This window comes from Pinus tabuliformis, chromosome 3_1, assembly GCF_031772625.1.
Source record: "Pinus tabuliformis cultivar Carrire ecotype Pingquan chromosome 3_1, CPIR1, whole genome shotgun sequence".
Taxonomy (NCBI): Eukaryota; Viridiplantae; Streptophyta; class Pinopsida; order Pinales; family Pinaceae; genus Pinus; species Pinus tabuliformis.
Window position 1 is genome coordinate 618,475,134 of NC_142301.1, and position 23,561 is coordinate 618,498,694.

Consider the following 23,561-nt stretch of genomic DNA (forward strand, 5'->3'; position numbering starts at 1 on the left):
CTGCTGTCTGCTCTTTCTGGTGAGCTGCGCGGAGCTTTGGTTTTCATTTTGGGGCGGCGCGACGCGCAGAGTCGGCCCCCTCTGCTGAGCGCATCGCTCTGAAAAGCCCTGGTCTTCTGTGCGTTGTTTCGAACAGCTGTTTTTTGGATTTGCAGGGGAGCCATCTTGTGGGGTATGGGTTGAGTTCTCTGCGACTCAGCTTCCGCCATGGGTGATCCCGGGGGTGAGGAGCCCTCTTCCACTCCTCCGATCTCGGCTGAAGAATCTTTTCGCCGCCTGTTATCTCAGAAAGGGAAAAAGCGACCGGCCCCTGAGGTCCCAAAGTTCATTAAAAAACTTGAGGAAATCCCTGAGATAGCCCTGCAAGAAGATCAACCAATTAAAATAGCCCTTGCCCTTGCTGACAGAGGACTGGTTGGGCAATTTATGGGTCGATGGCCTTCTACCAAAACCACTGATGATTGGATTCAACGCAACTGGAGACCACAACTGAAAGATAATGTGATCTGCTATGCGGTTGGCAGAGGCTTTTTCATTTTCGAGTTCACCTCCAAAGAAGACCGAGATCTAGTATTCAGAAATGGTCCGTATTTCATGGGAAATCAGGGTCTGTATCTCAATAAATGGACCCCTGACTTTGATCCTTCAGTTGATGTCCCGAAGGAAGTCCCAGTCTGGGTTCGTCTCCCCAATCTCCCGATCCACTGCTGGAGCTTTCAATCTTTGCAAATGATTGGGAATGGTCTGGGCAGATTCATCGACAAAGCAGATAATAAGGGCCAATACACCTGTGCTAGAATCTGTGTGGAAGTCGACTTAGAAGCTGGGTTACCTGAGGCGGTTAAACTTACAGTGGGAGAATGGCAACACTATCAAAAATTAGACTACGAGCAACTGCCTTTCAAATGCAGAACCTGTCATGAACACGGACACTTCCAACGGAACTGTCCTAAAGCCCCAGCCGGGACTAAGGAGGACGAAGAAGGGTGGAAAGAAGTCAAAAGAGGAAAGTCTAACCCAAGGACGACTGAGAAGAAAAATGTTGGGCCAGTGGGGAAACCCCAGACCAAGCCAAAGGCCAATGAAGCTCCAAAGGTTGGTTCCTCCTCAGGAGGGAACGAAGAAACCATCAGGGTTCAAGAAGAAACGGAAGACTTGCCGAAGAATGCAATAGAAAATGATACTGAAACAAACGCCCTCCCAGCAGATAGAGGCAATGAAAGAACTGCCGATAAAGAAGAGCATATCAGACTGGACTCCGAAACTGATGAAGAATCAGAAGAAAGAGTCTATGAATCAGATAGCTCGCAAGTTACCCCTACCAAAACGACCAGGGGTCGAAAATCCAAGAAGAAACAGAGAGAGGAGAAAACTTATCTGGATGTTCTCCAAGGCTCCCAGAAAACACTCAAGGGAATGATGAATACAAGATCCGGACGCAAGCATGGCCCGGCTCCAAAAGGAGCCACTTCCCATTCCAATAAATAATGAAATACGTCTCCTGGAATTGTAGAGGATTAGGCAGCAGACTGAAAGAAGATGCCCTGAAAGATATAGTGAGAACATATTCGCCTGAAATCCTACTCATCCAGGAGACAAAGTTGGAGGAACTTCTTCTCCTCCATGCTAGCAAATCCTTCTGGCGTAAAGGACATGGGAGTGTTGTCAGTGCGAGAGGCGCCTCCGGAGGAATCGGTTCCTTCTGGGATTGCTCTCTCTATGACCTGATTCAGAAAGATAGCTCTCCTCACTGGCTTTTCACGAAGCTCCTCCATAAAGACTCTGGCAAACAAGTAAGTATATTCAATATATATGCACCAGTCCTTCCATTTGAGAAAAAAGCATGTTGGGATTCGATTTTGTCCTATCTTTCGTTGCACAATCCAGAAAACATTATTATTGCAGGAGATTTGAATGTCACTCTAGCTGTAAATGAGAAAAAGGGGGGCTCCCCAGTCAGGGATCCAGCTAGAGAGTGGGTTGAAGACCTTATGTTGGGCTGGGAGCTGGAGGATATCAAGCCCACTTCTGGGAAGTTCACCTGGTCCAATAAAAGGGTTGGCCCCAGCCATATAGCTGCTCGATTGGACAGATTTCTCGTCCAATCCTCTTTTCTGACCAACGGTCTAATGGCCTCTTCCAAAATTCTGCCAAACAGTACCTCTGATCACAAGCCCATTCTCCTTGAACTTTCCATGGATGTAAACCTTGGCCCTATTCCCTTTAGATTCAGTCCATTGTGGCTTCAGCATGATGGCTTTCAAGAGGTGGTTTCAGAGTCCTGGAACAGGCATGTTCATGGTTCCCCTTTCTTCGTGTGGGAAGAAAAAATGAGGGGACTAAAAAGAAGGCTCAAGGAGTGGGCTAGAAAGTTGAAATCTCCCACCTCCAAGAGAAAGGAGGCTTTGGACAGTCTTGCTGCCCACCAATTATCTTTGGAAAATACTGTTGTCTCCCACGACCTACTTCAAACAGAAGTTGATCTGCAAAAAGAACTCCACAAAGCAAGCAGGGAAGAAGAAGAGTACTGGAGACAAAAATCCAGAACTCTTTGGTTACAAGCTGGGGACAAAAATACTAGCTTCTTCCACAAACAAGCTGAAGCACGCAAGCACTTCAAAACAGTAAAAGAAATTCACCATCAAAACGCAGTGATCAAGGATTTTGAAGGCATAAAGAGGGCTGCCCACTCTTACTTCAAAGATCTCTACTCTGCCCCCGATGATCCTCCCATTGATCCTCAGGCCTATCCGATGGACTTAATTCCCCAATGTATCCAAGATTCTGACAACTCTATGCTGACTGCTCCAATCAGCATGAATGAACTTAAATTTTCCCTGGATAGTATGGAACCCGATAAAGCTCCTGGCCCGGATGGGTTCCCGGTTAGATTCTATCTATCCTGTTGGGCCACAATAAAAAATGACTTGTTGAGAATGGTCAGAAAATCTCAATCTTGTGCCAAGATCGGAGGCGGCATCAATTCAGCATTCCTTGCCTTGATCCCAAAAGAGAAAGGCGCATCCGATTTCAGCAGATTCAGGCCAATCTCCTTGTGTAACTCTAGTTACAAGTTGATCACCAAAATTATAGCCAATCGCCTTAAGAAGATTCTACCGTCCATTATCCCTGAAAACCAAGGAGGATTCATCAAAGGGAGAAAAATTCTGGATAATATTGTGCTGGTGCAAGAAGCAGTCCATTCAAGCTACCACCGAAAGGAGAAAGGTATGGTGATTAAACTGGATCTGGCTAATGCCTTTGATAGGGTGAGACATGATTTCCTGTTTATTGTGATGACGAAAATGGGCTTCTCTTCAGCCATCATTAATTGGGTTAAAGCCTGCATTGCCTCTCCTTGGATAGCGCCATTGGTCAATGGTCGACCTTCAGAATTTTTCCAAGCCTCTAGGGGCCTTAGACAAGGCTGCCCCTTGTCACCGCTTCTGTATGCTATTCAAGCCACTGTGCTCAGTTTCCAGCTCGAATTTGGTCAACAGACTCAAACCCTCCCTGGCCTTCGTATGGCTAGCAATGTCAAAGACATAAACCATGCTCAATTTGCCGATGACACTTTATTGCTAGGTGGGGCAAGCATTCACTCTGCAAGACACTTCAAGAAGGAGCTGGATATTTACAGAGAGGTCTCGGGCAGCAAGATCAATTACCTAAAAAGCACAATATATGGCTGGAACTGCTCGGTCAAGGAATTAACCGAAATTGCAAGGTTTCTTGATATGGAAGGATCCTGGGCCTGGGACTCTTTTAAATATCTGGGGATCCCAATCTTCAAGGCCAACCCTAAAGTAGCCCACTGGATGCCCCTGCTGGACAAGATTAAACTCAGAATCCAAACCTGGGGAGCCTCTTGGCTGAACAATGCTGGAAAGGTCATTCTGATGAAAGTTGTCCTGTCAAGTATGCCACTATATCAGCACTCCATCCTCCTTGCCCCTAAATCCTTCATAAGCAAAATGGAAGCACTTCTGAGGCGTTTCCTATGGGAAGGGGGAAAAAATAATGAAAGAAGGCTCCACCTTGTTAACTGGGATACTATTAAAAAGCCATTTATGGAAGGAGGTCTCCAAATGCGCGATCTAGCTGCCCAGAATCTGGCCTTGGGAGCTAAGCTACTCTGGAACATTGTCTCTGGAAATTTAAGTTGGAGCAAGAAGGTCCTGTGGAAAAAATATTTTCATGGGCAGCGCCTTAGATGCTTGGACCAGCCTCCTAGAACTTCCAAAGGTTCACCTGTTTTTAAACTCTGTCTCAAAGCCTTGGAGCACTTCAACCATAATCTGTACTGGATCCCAGGTAATGGGCAAAAAATTAGAATCTGGGATGATCCAATTCTGGGCGATCAACCTTTGAATCAGATGGAAGATCTAGCCAATATCAAAGCCTGGCTACAGGCCCGCAATCTAAATACCCTCTGGGACATCTCCACCTGGTCAGAGGATGCTTCCTGTCTATGGAACAGCTGGTACCTGGGGGAGATTCCTCAGTGGCTGGAAGGTGAAGCCTCGATTTTGCTGGATAGGCTCCAAGGAAAATCCCCTTTAAGAGCTTCTGCTAAGGACAAACGAGGGTGGGGATCGCGCTCTGGTGTATATTCAGCTTCTGAAGGTTACAATAGTTTGAAGGCCTTTCCAAATGTTCCTCCGAATCCTGCTCCATGGAAATTTATTTGGGCATTCCCCTCTCTCCCCAAAGTTGATTTCTTCTGCTGGACTTTAGCTCACAACAACATCCTCACTAGAGATAATCTCCGCAGGCGTGGTATGGAAGGTCCTTCCATGTGCACCCTGTGTATGTCGGATGATGAAACCGCTGATCATATGTTCTTAAATTGTCCCTTTGCTCTAGAAGTCTGGAAGGGTGTCCTGCTGCTAGATTCTGACAAAATAGAGCTCCCAGGGAACATCCCCAATCTTATTCAAAACTGGGTCACTCTATCCCCGTTCGATCTCTCCAAAAAACACCTTCTCAAAACTTGTTGGATGTGGATTCCCAAATTTGTTTGTTGGAAGCTGTGGCTGGAAAGGAACAACAGAACATTCAGGAATGAAAGCGGCAACCCAACAAGAGTCATCAATAAAGTCAAAGCTTTTTTGGGGGAATCTCTAGCAGCCAATACTATCATAAAGAATGGAAAAGAGCTGGACAGAGAGGAGGATCTCTGGTTGAAAGGGCTATTCCCAAATCATAAGGATCGTTCCCCTACTCCTGCCATTGCCATCTCCAACTGGGAAATTCGGTTGGGAGAACAGGAGTTCATTAAGTGGAGATCGGCTCTGAATGAACACTGTCTATTTTTCGACGGGGCCTCTAAAGGCAACCCTGGTATCGCTGGAGGTGGAGGGGTTCTCCTAGGTCCTGATGGTTCCACTGTGATTCGATTTGCCTGGGGTCTGGGCAGGGAAACTAATAACAGAGCGGAGGCTCTTGCTCTGTGGCAGGGTCTGAATCAAGCGATTAAAGGTAACTTCCTCTCCATCTCTGTATTCGGGGACTCCAGGCTCATTATCCAGGCGTTGAATACTCATAAGAATCCTGCTAAGCTTCAATTATCCACCGTCCTCAGGAAAATCAGGTTAATATTGCCAAAATTTCTCAAAATCTCTTTCTATCACATCCCCAGGAAGTTAAATTCCCAGGCGGACAAGGAAGCCAATCTTGGCTCTCTTCGAAGTAAAAGATCTCTTACTGTTAATCAAGCTGAATCAATCTGCAATATCCCTTAAGACCTGTGACTTTTGGGTCCCCCTCCCCCTGGGTTCCACTCTGTTTCCAAACCACGGCCTTTTTCTCCCTGATCCGATCGCCAACCTTCTGTATCGAAGCAACCTGACCTATCCCCATTTCTCTGTGCTGTGACCTCTCTCAACTTTATTTCTCTCCAAGGTTGACAGAGAGGCACATTGGATTTACTGATTAATTTCCCAAGCCTGTGACTTCGACCGAATATCTGCAGGTTTTACTTGACTTCACTTCTTAAAAGCCAGCATGCTCCTTCCCCTGTTTTCCATGCGGTTTCCCTCTGCTTTCCGTGGAAAGGACGCCAGGCGATCATCTTCAGCTCCGTGGTAGAAGCACTCATTCAGTTTCAGATTGGATCTACAGGCTCCTAAAGGGGGGATCTCCTCTCGGCCCCTGATCTGCTAAATTTCGGGCGTTCATTCGTGACTTTCCTGTCATCTTCAAGGTGTCTCAGTACCTGTTGCAAGTTTTCCTGGCGCTTTAGAAAAATGCTGCTCCGTGCTATTAGCCAGAGCAGGAATGTAACGGCTCTCGGCTGCTGTTTTGGCGCCGATTAATAAAATTTACCCGTTTCTGTCTAAAAAAAAACAATAATAATAATAATAATAATAATATTTTATAATATTGTTATTATAAGGTATGTCAATAGTTGTAATATAATTAATATTGTTAAAAATAATTATTAAATTTGTTATTATCATTATAATTATAATTATTATTATTATTATGATTATTGAAAATAATTTTTTAATTCAAGTTTTTGTGATCCATCTTGTATTCAGTAAAGTTTTTCGATAAAAAAACATATTCAAATTTCTGGGTTGAATGTTTCAAACTACCAAGATGGAAACTCTGATCCCAACCTACCAGGGGTAGTTCATCATCACACTAAGATGGAAACTTTGATCCCAAGATGAGAAAAAAGTAAGCGTAATAAACCTCTCAAACACACATATTGATGAAGTCACTATAGGTCTGCTTGAAAAAGGCCTGAATTTTGCAATAGCGCCACACACCATCCCCAAAGATGATATCGTATGTAGTATAGAGTATGGGATTAAAGACATGCCTGACAACATTAAAGAAGTCATCAGACAAGATTGTTCCATAATACTGAGAAAAGCCAAGCCTCCCAAAAGTAATATATCAAAACAAGAATACATGGCTCTCAAAGCTTTAAACCAAAACCCAGACATTGTAGTCCTAAAAGCAGACAAAGGGGGTGCAACAGTTATAATGAACGCCGAAGACTACAATGAGAAGATGCTTGACCATTTAAACAACAGCGGCTGCTACATCAAATTAAAGAAAAATCCCATAAAGAAGATTTCCAGGAATGTCAATAACCTGGTGAAAGCCAGCAATGAACACAACATGAAGAATCTCATTGAAACCAACCCCTACACCCCTAGGATTTATGGGGCCCCTAAAATTCACAAAGAAGGTATTCCAATTAGACCCATTGTCAACACTATCGGTGGCCCCACTTACCACCTGGCAAAGCATCTGGCTAAAAAGCTTAAACCCTTGGTAGGAAATACCAGCTCCTTTTTCAAAGATTCATACCATTTCATTAAGGAAATCAAACCCATAAAGCTAGACCAAGACGACATCTTAGTGAGCTTTGATGTAAAAGCCCTTTATACCAACATTCCTATAAACGAAGCCATGGAAGTTGTACACAAAATCACTGATGCCAACACAGCTAAATTGGTTGAAGCCTGTTTGAAATCTACCTTTTTTAGCTTCAAAGATGAAATATATGAACAAACATGTGGTGTGGCCATGGGATCACCCCTGTCTCCCATCATTGCCAATTTATTCATGGAACATTTTGAAACTAAGGCCATTGAGTCTGCTCCCCTAAAACCTAAATTGTGGAAAAGATTTGTTGATGACACTTATGTCATTTGGCCTCATGGAAAAGAAAAACTAAACGAATTTCTTGAACACCTTAACAGCCAGTCAGATTCCATCAAATTCACTATGGAAGTGGAAGAAAATGGTTGTCTTCCCTTTCTTGACATCCTCATCAAAAGGAACCAAGATGGCACTATTTCTCACCAGGTCTATCGCAAAAAAGCTCACACCGAACACTACCTACATGCTAACTCTCACCATCATCCAGCTCAGAAACTTGGGGTACTAAACACCTTGGCAACAAGAGCAATTCGTATCTCAGATCATGATAACTTTGAACAAGAAAAGAACCACCTCTTAAAAGTCTTCAAGAAGAATGGATACAAGAGACACCAAGGGATCAAGGCTTTCAAGAAAATTGAAAAACCCATGAACAAGCATCATAAGGATGATTATACTGGTACAGTTCACCTCCCTTACATTCTAGGCACCACTGATAAAATTGCTCACTTATTAAGAAAGAATAAAATAAAAACCACATTCAAACCTTTAAAAACAATCAGTAGATGCCTTAAATCAGTGAAAGATCCTATTGACCCTAAACACCACAAAGGAGTCTACTTGGTCCCTTGTTCATGCGGAAAGTCATACATAGGGGAAACCGGCCGATCGATATTAACAAGGATTCAAGAACATGCTGCAGATATTAACCATAACCGCTCCAAAACCTCAGCCTTAGCTGAACACTCTAGCAAAACCAATCACCACATTTGCATTGAAGACTCCTGTGTCATGGCCAAAATTGAGCATTACCACCACATGAAATTCAGAGAAGCTATTGAAATAAGGAAACGCCCTGATAACCTAAATCGCGATGACGGTTGGAAGATAAGCGACAACTGGATTCCCACAATAATAAAGGATTCTGCCACTTCCTAGTCCCCCGTTTCCATTCCTCTTTCATCCCTATGTCCGATTAGTTTCCGTTACCTTCTTAATGCAATATACCCTTCACCTCATCTAATTAATTTAATCTCCATATTAAAAAAAATAAAATAAAAAAAATAAATAAATAAATAAATAAATAAATATCATAACAATATCAAATTAATATATATATATATCATAATATATTAAATCAAACAATATTCATATAAATAGGTATAAAAAAGAAATATACTAAGCTTTTATATTCAAAACATGTAAGTAATTATAACAAAATCATAATACACATTAAATCAATAAATATACATCACAAAACAAAAACATAATATATATTAAATCAAAATATACATATATATCATAAAATAATAGATCAATACACCATACATTAATACATTAACACCAATACCAATCAATTTAGATATACAAGGTATAGAGAAATAATCATAACTCACAATACATATTAATCAATATACACATATATATATTACTAATATATATAAAGAAATAAACATAACTCACAATACATATTAAATCAATATACATATTATTAATTTCCACAATGAAATTCTATATATATTAAATAAAATTTTTATCATAACAATGTTAAATTAATTTATATATATCATAATATATTAAATCAAACAATATACATATAAATAGGTAAAAAAGAAATACGCTAAGCTTTCACATTCAAAGCAAGGTAGGTAATTAAAGCAAATATCATAATACACATTAAATCAATAAATATACATCACATTATAACAAAACAAAACATAATATTTATTAAATCAAAATATACATATATATCATAAAATATTAGATGAATATATTAATATATTAATACATTAATAACATTACCAATCAATATACATACATAGGTATAGAGAAAAATACATATAAAATCAATATACATATATATATTACAAGAAAATAAAACAAAGAATAATACACATTAAAATCAATATATTAAATCAAAACATAATATATAGTAAATCAAAAAAAAATAAAAAAATAAAAAATGTATATATATATATATATATATATAACTTAATACATTAAATCAATTGTAAATATATATATATATATATATATATATATATATATATATATATATATATATATATATATATAACTTAATACATTAAATCAATTGTAATTAGTCCAATAAACAAAACTAATTATGTCAAAGCATAGCAAATATGAATAAACATTTATATACAAATCAACTAACATATCCATTCATAACGAAAAATCATGATTAAGTCACAAAAGATTTAAACATAATACAAATAAATAAAAGGATAAATAAAATATGAATAAAATTTTCATAATTATATAAATTTATTTATTTATTTTTTTCATTCCTAAGTCTAATTAATAAACCTCTCTTATCTAAATCTTGTCGGCCAAGCACTCTCCCTTATCTTCACCTATTTATTCACCATATCCCTTCTCTGACTTCTTCAATCATTCTCATCCTGATGATGAACCACAGAGGCGGGTTCGAAACGTCGATGCACTAAAACAACAGATGCGATGAATCCGGAAGACACAACCACACAGAATTCCAATCGCAGAAGTCTCAAAACCATAAATAAGTAAATAATAATAAATACAATATTTATTATTTACTTCTTTGTTTATGTATTTTTATCTTTTATTTTTCTGAACATTACATCAACGTTTGACTACTTATTATTTATTAACTATAGATTTAACAATTTGAACGTGATTTTTTCAGGAAAGACTTTACTTAATCAATATTAGTTTTCATATTGAATCTATACATTAATATATATTAGTTAATTTGGGATGAACACGAAAAATCGGTGGGGCGACTAGTGAGGAATCACGGCGGCTAGGATTCTTTAGGAAAGAGGAGGTCGATACGTATGGAGAGTGGCAGGGGAGGGAGCTCGGCTCCCTCCTACAAAGATGCAGTAGCCAGCGGCAGCAAGGGACCCACAGAAAAATAGTAAAAGTGATATGAACTACAGATCCAGAGACCATGAAAAGGAAACAGATGGGACCAGAACAAAAGAAAACCGCAGCACAAAGGACAAAGAGGAAGAAGACAAAAATCTAGGTTCAAGAGACAAAAAACTAAAAAGACCCTGCAAACCAAAAGCAGAAATCACTCCGAGAGTAATATTAAATGACCCTGCTCTGCAGGAGCACAAGGAACATATGGGAACCTATGCCATAATCTTTAAATTCATGGGACTATGGCCCACTGAAAAGGCTTTACAGACTTGGATCAAGTATCATTGGAAGCCCAAAGGAAGCATTGGCCTACATCTGGGTTCAAAAGGGTTCTTCACAGTATTATTCTCCAACATCGAAGACAAAGACAGAATATTCGAAGGAGGACCCTATTTTTTTGCTGTAGCAGGCCTCTATATGAGACCATGGAAAATGAATTTCGTCCCAGAGAGGGAGACTTTCTCCTCGGTTGCTGTGTGGGTAAGGCTCTACTCTTTACCTCTGGATTACTGTGAAACTGAATCGTTGACTGCCATCGATAATAAACTAGGGCGCTATATCAAAGCTTTTGAAGCCACAAGAAGGAGAAAATATACCTCCTTTACCAAAATCTGTGTGGAAATGGATCTATCAGGAGCTCTGCCGGACGAAAGTATCCTTGAAGTGATGGATGAGGAATTGGTGCAAGCAGTTGACTATGAGCATATATCCTTCAGATGTCGAAAATGTCACGAACATGGGCATTTGTTAAGAGACTGCCCCCTCAGCAAAGAAGAAAACAAAGAAAAACTCAATACAATGAAGAATACCGAAAACTTTAAGAAAGTGGCCAATAAAGGAAGGGGAGGAAAAAAAGGAACTAAACAACAACACATTGAGGGGCAAAGAGGCAACTAGAATAAGTTTAAAGTGCTAGAAGAAACTGAAGAGACCACAAGAGAAAGTCAAGATCCAGAGGAAGATGCTACAGAAAAAGAAAAGAAAGAGGACTTAAATCTCTATCCGAGCATGGACTCTCTTACAGAAACAATGAGAAATGAATTGGAAATGGAAATGGAAAAGTAAATGACACAAAGTGAAACAGATCTAGAAGAGCATGAACTACAAGAAATCCTCGACAAGGAAAACTTGGATCTGGAAGGTTTCCTATTACAGGGAAACAAAGGAGGAATAGATTCTCTGCCCCAAGATGAATGCAATAGGATACAACAACTGTCTTTATGGAAAACACATGATCAAGGACAGGAGAAAGGTAAGAACAACCACAAACAGGAGCTCAGAGGGGTGAAAATAATGAAACTAAATCTAGGACTAGCCACTAGAAATCCAGGGAGGAAGAGAGGCAGAAAAAAGCAAAATGAGCTCCTCATGGAGTGCGGAAAGCTAATGATAGACTTAGGTAAGATGAAAGATCTAACCAGCTACTCCTTTACAAATCTTTAATTATGAAGTTCATCTCTTGGAATATCAGAGGTCTAGGAAGTAAAAGAAAACAGGGAATGCTAAGTAATAGAATGAAACTAGCAATGGTGGACATTATCTTCATTCAAGAAACAAAATGCTCCATTCAGAAAATAAAACAAATCCATAGCAAATGGCTCAGTAAATTTGAGTTTCTAGAGGTTAAAGCAGAAAACACAGCGGGGGGTATACTTACTCTCTGGAACCCCCAATCAGTCAGTATTATAGATGCGGAGGCAACGAGAAATTACCTATCAGCTATCATTCAACCAATGGGAATGTCTGATACCTTCCTGGTTACGAATGTCTATGGTCCCCAGAGAATAGATGAGAAGCTTAGATTACTGAACTCACTGGTAGAACTCAGAAGTAGACATAAAGAAATCCCTTGGATCATTGGAGGAGACTTTAATATGATAAAATCTCTTACGGAAAAAAAGGAGGCACCAGAATCCTCAGTAGGGATTCATTAGGGTTCAATTCTTTCATGGATGATATGAAGATGGTTGACTCCGAAACTCAAAATGGGCTTTTCACCTGGAATAACAAAAGAGGAGGTGACGCTCAGGTTGCCTCTAAGTTAGACAGATTTTTTATCTCTGAAAAGTTAATGCTCACAGATTCTGAAATATCTGCAAGTGTTCTTCCATTTGGAGGCTCTGATCACTGGCCGATCCAATTGGAAATCAAAGGAATTGATGCTCCCAAGAACAGACCCTTCAGATTCGAAAATATCTGGCTCTCCCACCCTGACTTCATCAGCAATATTGAAGAATGGTGGTCTGAAGATCTTCAGATTCAGGGCTCCAAAATGTTCCTCCTGCACAAAAGACTAAAGTACATAAAAAACAAACTAAAAGATTGGAACAAGAAGGATTTTGGTAACATTTTTGCAAACAAGAAATCAGTAGAGATCAAAATGCAGGTTCTAAACCAAGCAATGATAGCAGAAGGTTTTGAGAAATCCAAGAATGAGCAAGCTGAAAAACTCAACCAGGAGTGGGAGAATTTATGCAAACAGGAGGAAATTTTCTGGAGACAAAAGTCCAGAGTTCAATGGCTCAAAGAAGGGGAATGAAATACTAAGTTTTTCCATCGTTCCACCATAGCCAATAGAATGCACAATAGAATCTCCTCAATATTGAATGAAAATGGGGAGCTTCAGACCACTCACAAGAATATCGAAGCTGTGATAGTTCAACATTTCAGAGGTATCACTAAGGAAAACAATCCAGACAGAGCCCATCACATCCAAGAAATTATAAAGAATATTCCCAGAATGGTGTCTAGAGAAGATAAATTCAACCTGAACAAACCAGTTTCTGAAGCAGAGGTTAGCACGGTGATCAAAGAGATGCAGAATGGCAAAGCTCCAGGGCCAGATGGTTTCAATGTGGACTTTTTCAAAGCCTGCTGGAATGTTGTCAAGCAGGATATTTTGGAGGTGGTTGAGGAATCCAGAAGGAGCAAATCTATTCTGAAAGCCCTCAACACCTCTTTCATCTCCCTGATACCTAAATAGGACTCAGCCCTGACTCCTGATAAGTTCAGACCCATTGCTTTATGCAATGTTGTTTACAAAATTATTTCTAAGATTTTGGCCAACAGACTCAAACCTCTTTTTCCTTCTTTGATTTCTGGGGAACAGTCTGGTTATGTGGAAGGAAGGAAAATCTTGGACAATATTATTTAGGCCCACGAGGTCGTTCACTCTCTCACCAGCAAAAAGCAGGCCGGTATGATCATGCAACTAGACATTGCAAAAGCTTATGACAAGGTAAACTGGATTTACATCAAAAAGGTCCTTGCCACATTTTGGTTTGATCATGACTGGATCAGATGGGTAATGGCTATGGTTACCTCTCCCAGTTTTTCAATTCTTGTGGATGGGGCGCCCTCGGAAATCTTCTCTCCTTCCAGAGGCCTTAGACAGGGAGACCCACTCTCTCCCTTTCTTTTCATCCTCATGATGGAAGGCTTGGGACGAGCTATTAAAACAACTAAAACTTTAGGAAAGATCAAGGGCCTTCAATTAACGGAGAACGGACAAGCCTTAAATCATCAACAATTTGTGGATGACACCATGCTGCAGGGTATCCCCACAGTCAAGGAAGCTACAGAGTACAAAAAAGCCTTAAAAGATTTCGCCATGGAAGTCAATCTTTCTAAATCAATTTTTTTTCTTTAACACTAACATTGATATTCAAAGGAACATCTCTAGAATTATGGGCTTCCAAAGGGAGGTCCTTCCTTCCAAGTATCTAGGCATCCCCTAACGGACAAACCATTGAGCAAGAGGGTTTGGGAACCAGTGCTCAACAAGATGCATGACAAGATCAAAAGATGGACTTTTAGAGCGTTGAACCTGGTTGGCAGACTGATTTTGACGAAGGCGGTTCTTCAATCCATCCCTATTTTCTTTCTTTCAACCCTGCCAGCTCCCAAAGGCGTTTTACAGCAACTCAGGAACATCCAAAGAGACTTTCTCTGGGGTAAGGAGGAGACAAAAAGGAAATGGGCCCTAGTTTCCTGGGAGAAAAAATGCAAACCCAAAAGTCACGGAGGCATAGGCTTAGATGAGTAGGAGATTCTAAGTAAAGTTCTAGGAGCTAAAATATGGTGGAGATGGGTTAAAGAGCCAGATGCACAATGGGCCAAAACCTAGAAAGAAAAATATGCCAGCTCCTGGCTAACAAGTGATCTCATTAGAATGGAAGGGAACATAAAAGGCTCCCACATCTGGAACAAAGCCTGGGATAACAGAAGCCTAGTTCAGAACAATAGCTTCTGGGAAATCAGAGATGGTGAACAGGCCCTCTTTTGGGAAGACAAATGGAAACAAGAACCCATGATGTTAAGGGAGGATTTTATGAGTATCAAGCAGGAAACTGATTCCCAAGGACTAATAAAAGTTAGAGATTTTTGGTATCCTCCTCATGACACAGAGAAATGGAGAAACTGGAGAAAAATTGAATGTAGAGGAGGAGACCCCAGACTAGCAAAAACAGAAGAACTTATGAAAATCTTAGAACAGAAAAAGATCTTGGTCACAGAGGGGCCGGATCAGTTAAGATGGGGACAAAACAAAGAAGGCATCTTTAACATCCAAGAAGCCAAGAGAATCACCGTTAACCTAGATCCCTGCGTTTCGGCAAAGTCCTGGCAAAAACTTTGGAACCAACCAGGTTGGATGAAGATCAAACTGTTTATATGGTTAGTTCTTCACAAGAAAATCTTAACCTGGGACAACATTCAGAAAAGGGGGGTCATGGGGCCCTCCAGATGCCTACTATGTGAGGCTCAAGAGGAAACTATAAATCATATTCTTAACAACTGTTCCTATATCAACTGGTTGTGGGAGTCTTTCAACTTCATTTTTCATCAGACTGACAGAGATAAAGGAAGCATCATTAATACCCTGAACAAGTGGAGAAATAACTTTTCAAAAAATGATATCCTTAATTCAGCGCGGACCTTAACACCAAGCTTCACTATCTAGAATGTTTGGAAGGAAAGGAATAAAAGAATTTTCAAGGATGAAAAATCTACTGCCACTAGCCTGTTGGATCTAATTTTAAAGCAAATTAAGGAACTTGTCTCCACCTCTGTGCGCAATTGCCCCTCGAATCCTCCCACTGCGCGTGATTTGAGAACTCTCAAACAGCTGGGAATTAATGAGATTACTCTCCAGGGTCTTATAAAAAAAGTAAGAGTGTTAGAAAGGGAAAAGGATTTCTGGCATCCTCCTCCAAGAGGGTATCTAAAATGCAACATTGATGGGGCTTCAAAAAGCAACCCAGGAATAGCAGGTTATGGAGGTGTGTTAAGAGATGATGAAGGAAAAATAATTTTCACTTTCCACTGCCATTTAGGCAAAGCCACCAACAACATGGCTGAACTAATGGCGTTGGAACAATGTCTGGAGCTGCTCATTCTCAATCACAGCTACAATGTTCTCATAGAAGCCGACTCCGAAATTTCTATAAATGCAGTTAAGAAAATCAGCTATGGAACAGCGCCTGAAAGGGTATCTAAGCAGTGGAGACTCATACAAGTTTACCAGAGAATCCATAAACATCTCCAATGCCTTCGTACGGTTAGCTTCAATCATGTTAGGAGAAAGGCCAATAAACTTGCAGATCTGCTGGCCAACCAAGGAGTCATTGATACAGGATGTAGAATAAACAGGAACTGGCAGGATATGCCTCCTAGCAGGCTAAAAGCCATCTGCGAGGCTCAAGCCGCTGAGGACAAGGAAATTTATGATCATTGGGCTCGCGGGGTAGGAAAAGATTAAGCGAAGTTTGCGTGCTGGTCTTCTTTGCTCGGCTGGGGGAGTGCAGTGGTTTCCTCTTTTTCCTTTTCATGGGACTGCTCCTTTTCCTTTACAGGTTCCAAGTTCTGAAACAAAGAATCAGTCTGCGTGGAAGAAATCCCAATTCCCCTGGCGGCAGGATTTTCTCGTTTTTCGGGGTCGGAAGGATAAACCGCTACAATGGTGGTTTTCACCTCATCGCACCGCTTTCACTTGGGAAGTGGTTTGGGCCTCGTCGGAGCGATCATTCTCAGGCTCCTCCATGTGGCAGGAAGGCGGTTTGGAAACCGCCCCTCCCCGCTCACTAACGAGTGGCCTTCTTCTTCGGTGCGATATTAATCGCCACCGTCGGTTGCATCAGGTGTTTTTCTACGGTCTTGATTTTACGGGTAGTTTGGAGGTTGGGTCCCACCAAAATACGAATGTCTTGTCGTTGCATGCTCAACCTCGTTCGTTGTTTGGTTGGCGGATTGCTTTGCCAGATTCTTAGGTTCTTTAGCCAGGGTTTTTTGGTTTTCTCTGCTCAACCTTTTGGCTAGCCCTGTGGGCTTCTCCTTAGTTTTCTTGTCTCCTCAACGACGAGGGGATTTTATTCATAATGTAACATATTTGTTCAATTAATGTAAAAGAAAGATCGACTTTTGCCTTAGCAAAAAATATATATATATTAGTTAATTTCAAATATATTTACTAATATAATTCTACATGTCATTAATATCCATACATCAACCACATTTATTAATATTATTATATTAATTATCATAATAATAAGAAATAACATAATCAATTCCACACTTCACAAATATCTCTATATTTTTTTGTTATTACATTGCTTAAAAAAATAAGTTGGTATTTTTATTATAAATTAACTGTCATTCCACTCCTTAAAAACCATAAAATCTGTGTTTTTATCTCTATTTTAACCGAATATTAAAAAAAAAAAACCAAACTATAATAATTTATCACATCACACTTTTTCGCCTAAGCCATCAAATCATGAGAGATTTGTCTCTAAAACCATAAAGACCCTTTATCTTAAAAGTAAAATATTATTGGCGTGTCAATTGTCATTGATGAGGTGATTTCCACGCACAATGTGGAGACGCCGGAAAGTCAAGAGGCAAATGTGGTCCTTATGTCTACACCCCACATGGATGATTTTGGAAGTTAATAATTCTATTTTAGAGGAGGCTGATTTTAGTAACACTGTTGTCTCCGGCTCGAGTTTATTCGAGTAGGCTACTTTTAGTAACAATCTTTCCTATTTTTAGAAATTAGTGATCATTATGGAAGATTTTGAAAGTATTTGGGTCTTTTTAGATCTTTATCGTAGATTTTGAAAGTATTTGGGTCTAAAGGACATTTTGTCGGTTTGAAATTTGTATAAATTTTGCAGGTTTGAAATTTGTATATTTTAAGGAGTGTAAAATTTGTTTTTAAAATATTGAAAATTTATTTTGATAAAATTTGGTGAATTATTTTAGAAATCTAGTTATGAAGGTTAAGTTTGAGGATTTTGGTTGCTTAAAAGGTTTTTATTGGTGTTGAATCTATTTCCACCATAAAAAATTGGATTCAAGCACTCTTACAAAAGGTCAAATTGTAGGGATTTTTGGTCATCCAAGTAAAATTGACGCCTTGGTAGACAACTTCTTTTTAAATTTAGATGGAGCAAAATTTTAATTAAATTAAGTTTTATTTTTATGTAAAAATGGATTATTGATGTTTAGATTGTAGACAACTTCTTTTTAAATTTAGATGGAGCAAAACTTTAATTAAATTAAGTTTTATTTTTATGTAAAAATGGATTATTGATGTTTAGATTGTAGGCTTTTACTGGATTTGGAGTATGTCCTAAAATTGCTTGTCTAGTTAAGAGTTTGTCTTCCTTGCACTCAATAAAATAGCTCAACAACCCAAGACCCAAAGGCATTTGGTAGGAGTAAAAGCTTGCCCCTTACTAACTATGAAGAGGTGTCCACTTGGTGTGGTTTTCTTTGAATAAGTGTAATGAGTCACTTTGCTAGTGATGACTATCCCTAGGTCAACAACCCAAGACCCAAAGGCATTTGGTAGGAGTAAAAGCATGCCCCTTAAGAACTATGAACAGGTGTCCAGTTGGTGTGGTTTTCTTTGAATAAGTGTAATGAGTCACCTTGCATTCGTAGATAACAAGAGCGATGACTATCCCTACTAGATAGCTATTCCCAATGCTGGATAATAGATTTTCCTACTACCTATAAAAAAAAATGTATATTTTCATGGTTTGAATAAAGAATTTATAATCTAAGACATTTTTGAGTAAACACTTCACTCTTTTAAAGTAAAATTTCATGATGAAGTGTTGGCCAATATCATTAGACAATACAAATTTTTACATAATTTCCAAAATAAATTTATTAATTATATTTTATTTAAACAGTTCAAAATTTAAATATTATAAAATTTTATAGTAATTGATTTTAAAATAATTGAGATTATTAAAATTTCAATTTATTTATTTATTAATTCATTTTAAAAAATACAAAGATAACAAAATATCTAAAATTTGTTTTATTATATCTAATCATAATATAACATTCCTAAAAGGTATGTTTAAAAATTAATTCATTTAGAAAATACAAATGATAAAAAAATATTTAAAACTGGTTTTATTTTAATTATAATATAAAATTATAAAAAGCATGTTCACATTTTCATATATGAAAATTTTAAAATATATTATTTTATTATTTTTAAGATATTGAGTTTAAGGTTTAATACATTTAGAGAATTTGATTATATATATACTCATTGTTTGGACTTTTTAAAAATTTATTAACAAAAATTTTAATAAAAGTCAAAGTTTAGAAATTTAATAAAAATAATAATTTTTTTTTAGTAAATTTGTAGATGAAATTTAATTTATATATTAAGTGAGATTTTATTTAAATTTTATAATAAATTTAAATCTTTATAACCATTGAATTATAATAAAATTTGCCACTCCTCAATAATACAATAATAACATATTTTATCTATAATTTCATAAAACAACGAACAACATGTGTCAATTCAATTATTTATATATAGATATATAAACCATAATAAACCTACATATAAATTCAATTATATATATAATTTAACAAAATAATAATAGATTATTAAACATATAAACAAATATAAAAAGTCCATTATAATCACCATCCTAATTCATGTAACGCCGTCGCCACGAATCATGCTGACCTTGTTTTTCCATAAATCTTTTATACACTGAAATTTAAGGGGCCCGGCCACCCGAGTTATATGCGTCAAACGAGTAAATCTTGATCGTTCACGCCTTCTCGACTTGAAATATTTTAATCTTTCATTTCGTACTGATGGCCCCACGGACTTATATCGAGCTATCAGCTTTGTTTGAGATTCTCCTATCATTTTGCGACCCTGGACAACGAACAAAGCCATCAGCGAGCATTAATGATGCACAAAAACATTATGTAAGTGGATAACTCGCCAACTTTTAATACTCCAAACAAAGTTTAAGGTTCATGATGGCGTGTTATATATATATATTATTATAATATTTTTATTAATTAAAAAAAATCTAATAAATAATTTCATATTTATATTTAAAAGATTTTACACGGATTTAAATATTTATTTACGAGGTTAAATAATATTAATCTAAAAATAAAATAAAAAATAAATAAAGATTAATTTACGTAAAAATAAAATTTAATCTAAAAAACTGAAAATATTAACTATTAGTTATTAAATTGGCTTAAATTTATCTTAATTTTAAATGTATGAAGTGTCTAGAGAGATAAAAATTTTATAATTGTTAATTTTTAAATTTTACATTAAAAAAAAATACTATAAAAAATTTGATTTAAAAACTGAAATTATCAACTATTAATTATTAAATTGACTTAAATTTATCTTAATTTTAAATCTATGGAGTGTCTAGAGAGATACAATTTCTATAGTTGTTAACTTTCAAATTTTACATAAAAAAAATCACCATAAAAAATTTGATTCGTTGGTTAGGAGACTACTATATAATACCACAATTTTTTGACCCAAAAATATAACTTAAGACCTCAATGCATCCTTGAAGGTTTTGGAAACCAAATCACTAATGTCGCTCTTGCCCATGAAATGGGCCCTACAAGCCAAAGGCTCCAATTTTTCCACCCAAAAAGTACCAAAATGAATCCTTAAATATACCAATGGACTCTAGAAACTAAAGCTAGAGTCATAAATAGAGTGAGGAGCTAAAGCCACAAGCTAGAGCTACAACTAAGGATGGAGCTATAGCTAGGAGCCAAAGCCAAAGCCAAAACCAAATCCAAATAAAGATGGAGCTATAACTAGGAGCCAGAGCCAAAACCAAATCCAAAGTTATAAAAAAGAGCTAGACTTGACAACCATTATCCAAGGAAGTAGATAAGAGTCACATTAATCCAATGATTGGTTTCCTAGATGCTTTTAGGGATCAAAAGCCTCTCACGCCTCTCATTGGGAAGGTGTGATCCATAATGGAAATGAAAAAATGAATGGATGTAATATTTAGTTTTGGCCAAGAGCTAGACGTGACAACCATTATCCAAGGAAGTAGATAAGAGGCACATTAATCTAATGATTGGTTTCCTAGACGCTTTTAGAGATTAGAAGCCTATCATACCTCTCACTGGGAAGGTGTGATCCATAATAAAAATGAAAAAAATGAATGGATGTAATATTTAGTTCCCACAAAGAATTCAATAATTAATGAGGTTTAGAAGAAAAAAAAAAGGCAATGCAAGTATTAAAAAAAATAAAGCAATAGGAAATGAAACTAATAAATAAGAAATATAAAAAATAAATAAGAGAGAAAATTAGGAGTGGTAAATGAAAGGATAAGGATGTTTGAACTTCCCATTACTCCCATCTCTACTTATGTATCTTCTTGGACTTGCACTTATAAGAGGTATTTTGGCTAAGTGGTGACAAATTATATGAAATTTGGTTGTGTAAACTTTTGATAGTCCATGAACCTATAATCTACATTGCAACAAGAAATTTCCCAAATAAGGTTAAAGTAATCATTTGAATCTAATTTTCCATTTGTATTTCCAAGATAAATTTGTTTATCAATTATAAGTTTTTTAACTAGTGTGTGATATAATCATAACTAAAGTTACACTTTAATGAATTCTTATAAAGAACTCAATGGTAATTAAATAATTATCATGATAAATTTAGATATCTCTTACTCAAAAGTCATTTTCAAATTAATATAATATTTCCTTTATTAAATTCAAGCCTATCTCATTGTACACTCAACCTTCATTGAAAAATCATTCAAATAATAATTTATTTAGTAGTGTAGACAAGGTTACTAAGCATGGTTTTATGGTTATTACAATCCCCTAGATAATTTCTACTCTCATAATCTCATAAATAACCACCAACCTTGTTCTAGTAGGTGATTGGACATTGATGGGGTCATACACTATGTTCAAACCATGCAACGCAAATTGTTTTCTCTCAATATTGGCGTCCAATGTGCCGTCTTAGCATGCACCACCTCTTTCCCTCTTTATTTGCATTATCTCATTAGTTGACAATTCTCGCGACTCTTACATCATAACCCCTTCATAAATAATTATCCGCTAGAGTTGTCATATAAAAAAAAATTATTTAAGTTTATAATATTTTACAATTATAATTTATAGTCTATATCACAAATTTAATGTTGGTCATCCATTCAAATTGACTGAGGACAAAACCCTTTTTATCTATTTATGAGTCTATTTTGTAGAAATTTTGAGCAAGATCTTGTTTGCTTTTAAAATTCAGCAAAGATACATCGAGGCCCAGATATTCAAAGATTGAAGGTTAAGAATGTACACTAATTGAGGTGCTTCTTTTAGCAATTTTAGAAGTGCATTGAGTGTAAATTTATTGTAACAATAAATCAAATTGGAAAGAAACTTCTTATTTCCAATAAGTCTGGAAATCCTATTTAATGTTGTATATATGATCAAGAAAATTGTTGCTTCAATTATAGAAAAGAAATTTGAGGCAAGTGGCTTCAAGTGTGCAACCAATGTTAAGAACATTTTTTTTTGTATTACTCAATGCATAACTTTAATGAATAAGATGATCATGTTTATTTAGAAAGTGGAAGGGAAAAATACTAAGTCATATTTTCAATTGTATTACTCAATGCACACCTTTAAAATGAATAACATGATTAATCACATAATTAAATTTATTTGGAAAGTGAAAGGGAAAAAGACGAAATTTTCACACTATCTATATGTTAAAGGATATTGGTTAATTCATTGTACAAGTAACTTTTGTTTTTGTTTTTATATATTTATAATCATTAAGTAAGTATTTCATTATGCATATAATAATATTATTTTCATTTCAAATAATTTTTTTTGGTAGTAAGTATCTACGGGGAATTCGAACTAATCGCAAGGAGTGCTTTAACAGTGCACCAATTCACCGTCAATCCAGCAAGGAGTGCCTTAACAGTGCACCAATTCATGTCAATCCAAAGCCCGGTGGACTTCATTTCAAATAATTTATATTAAAAAATGTTTTTGTATATTTCAAATAAGAAAATATTAAAAATATAATATAGTAATTTGAAATAAAATGTTTGTGTATATTTTAAATCAAAAAAATATTAAAAATATAATATAGTAATTTGAAATAAAAGAAAACAAATTGAATTAATTTAAATGTTTTAAACATTTTAAATAAAAAAATATAAAATCATTAAAAATAAAAATTAATGTTTTAAATATTTTAAATATTTGTTTTTTAACACAGAGGTCACAAGTTCAAAACCAGAAGGGTAGAGTATGTATGCTTTCGTAGACTTAACAGTCAAATAGCTGCACGGAGGTGGGTTCCTTCTCCCACAAACAAAATGGTCACTCTCTTGTCCCAAAAACAAATGAGTCTCATACAGCAATTTGGTATAATATATTTATTAGTTTTTAGATAGATTTAAATATATTTTTTATTAAATTAAATTACATAAAAATAAAATAAAATAAATTAATTACAATTATTAATTATAAAATTATAAAAAATAATAATTACAATTAGTAATTAAAATGTTTTGATTGGATCAAATTACATAAAAATAAAATTTAATTTAAAAAAATAAAATTATTAATTATTAAATCAGAATGAATAAATTTATAAAGTGTCTAGAGAGGTTTTATCAGTCTAGATACAAACCTTTTCTTAAATT

At 36.6% G+C, this 23,561-nt stretch overlaps 1 protein-coding gene across 1 annotated transcript; it reads left to right on the plus strand.

The window, feature by feature from the left end:
* Positions 1 to 207: 207 nt before the first annotated feature.
* LOC149188542 (uncharacterized) lies at positions 208 to 5,744 on the plus strand. Its single transcript, XM_089409984.1, has 3 exons — positions 208 to 1,307; positions 1,514 to 3,228; positions 3,322 to 5,744. Exons 1-3 carry the CDS (start codon positions 208 to 210, stop codon positions 5,742 to 5,744), a joined length of 5,238 nt encoding a protein of 1,745 aa, XP_089266110.1.
* The last annotated feature ends 17,817 nt before the right edge of the window (positions 5,745 to 23,561 follow it).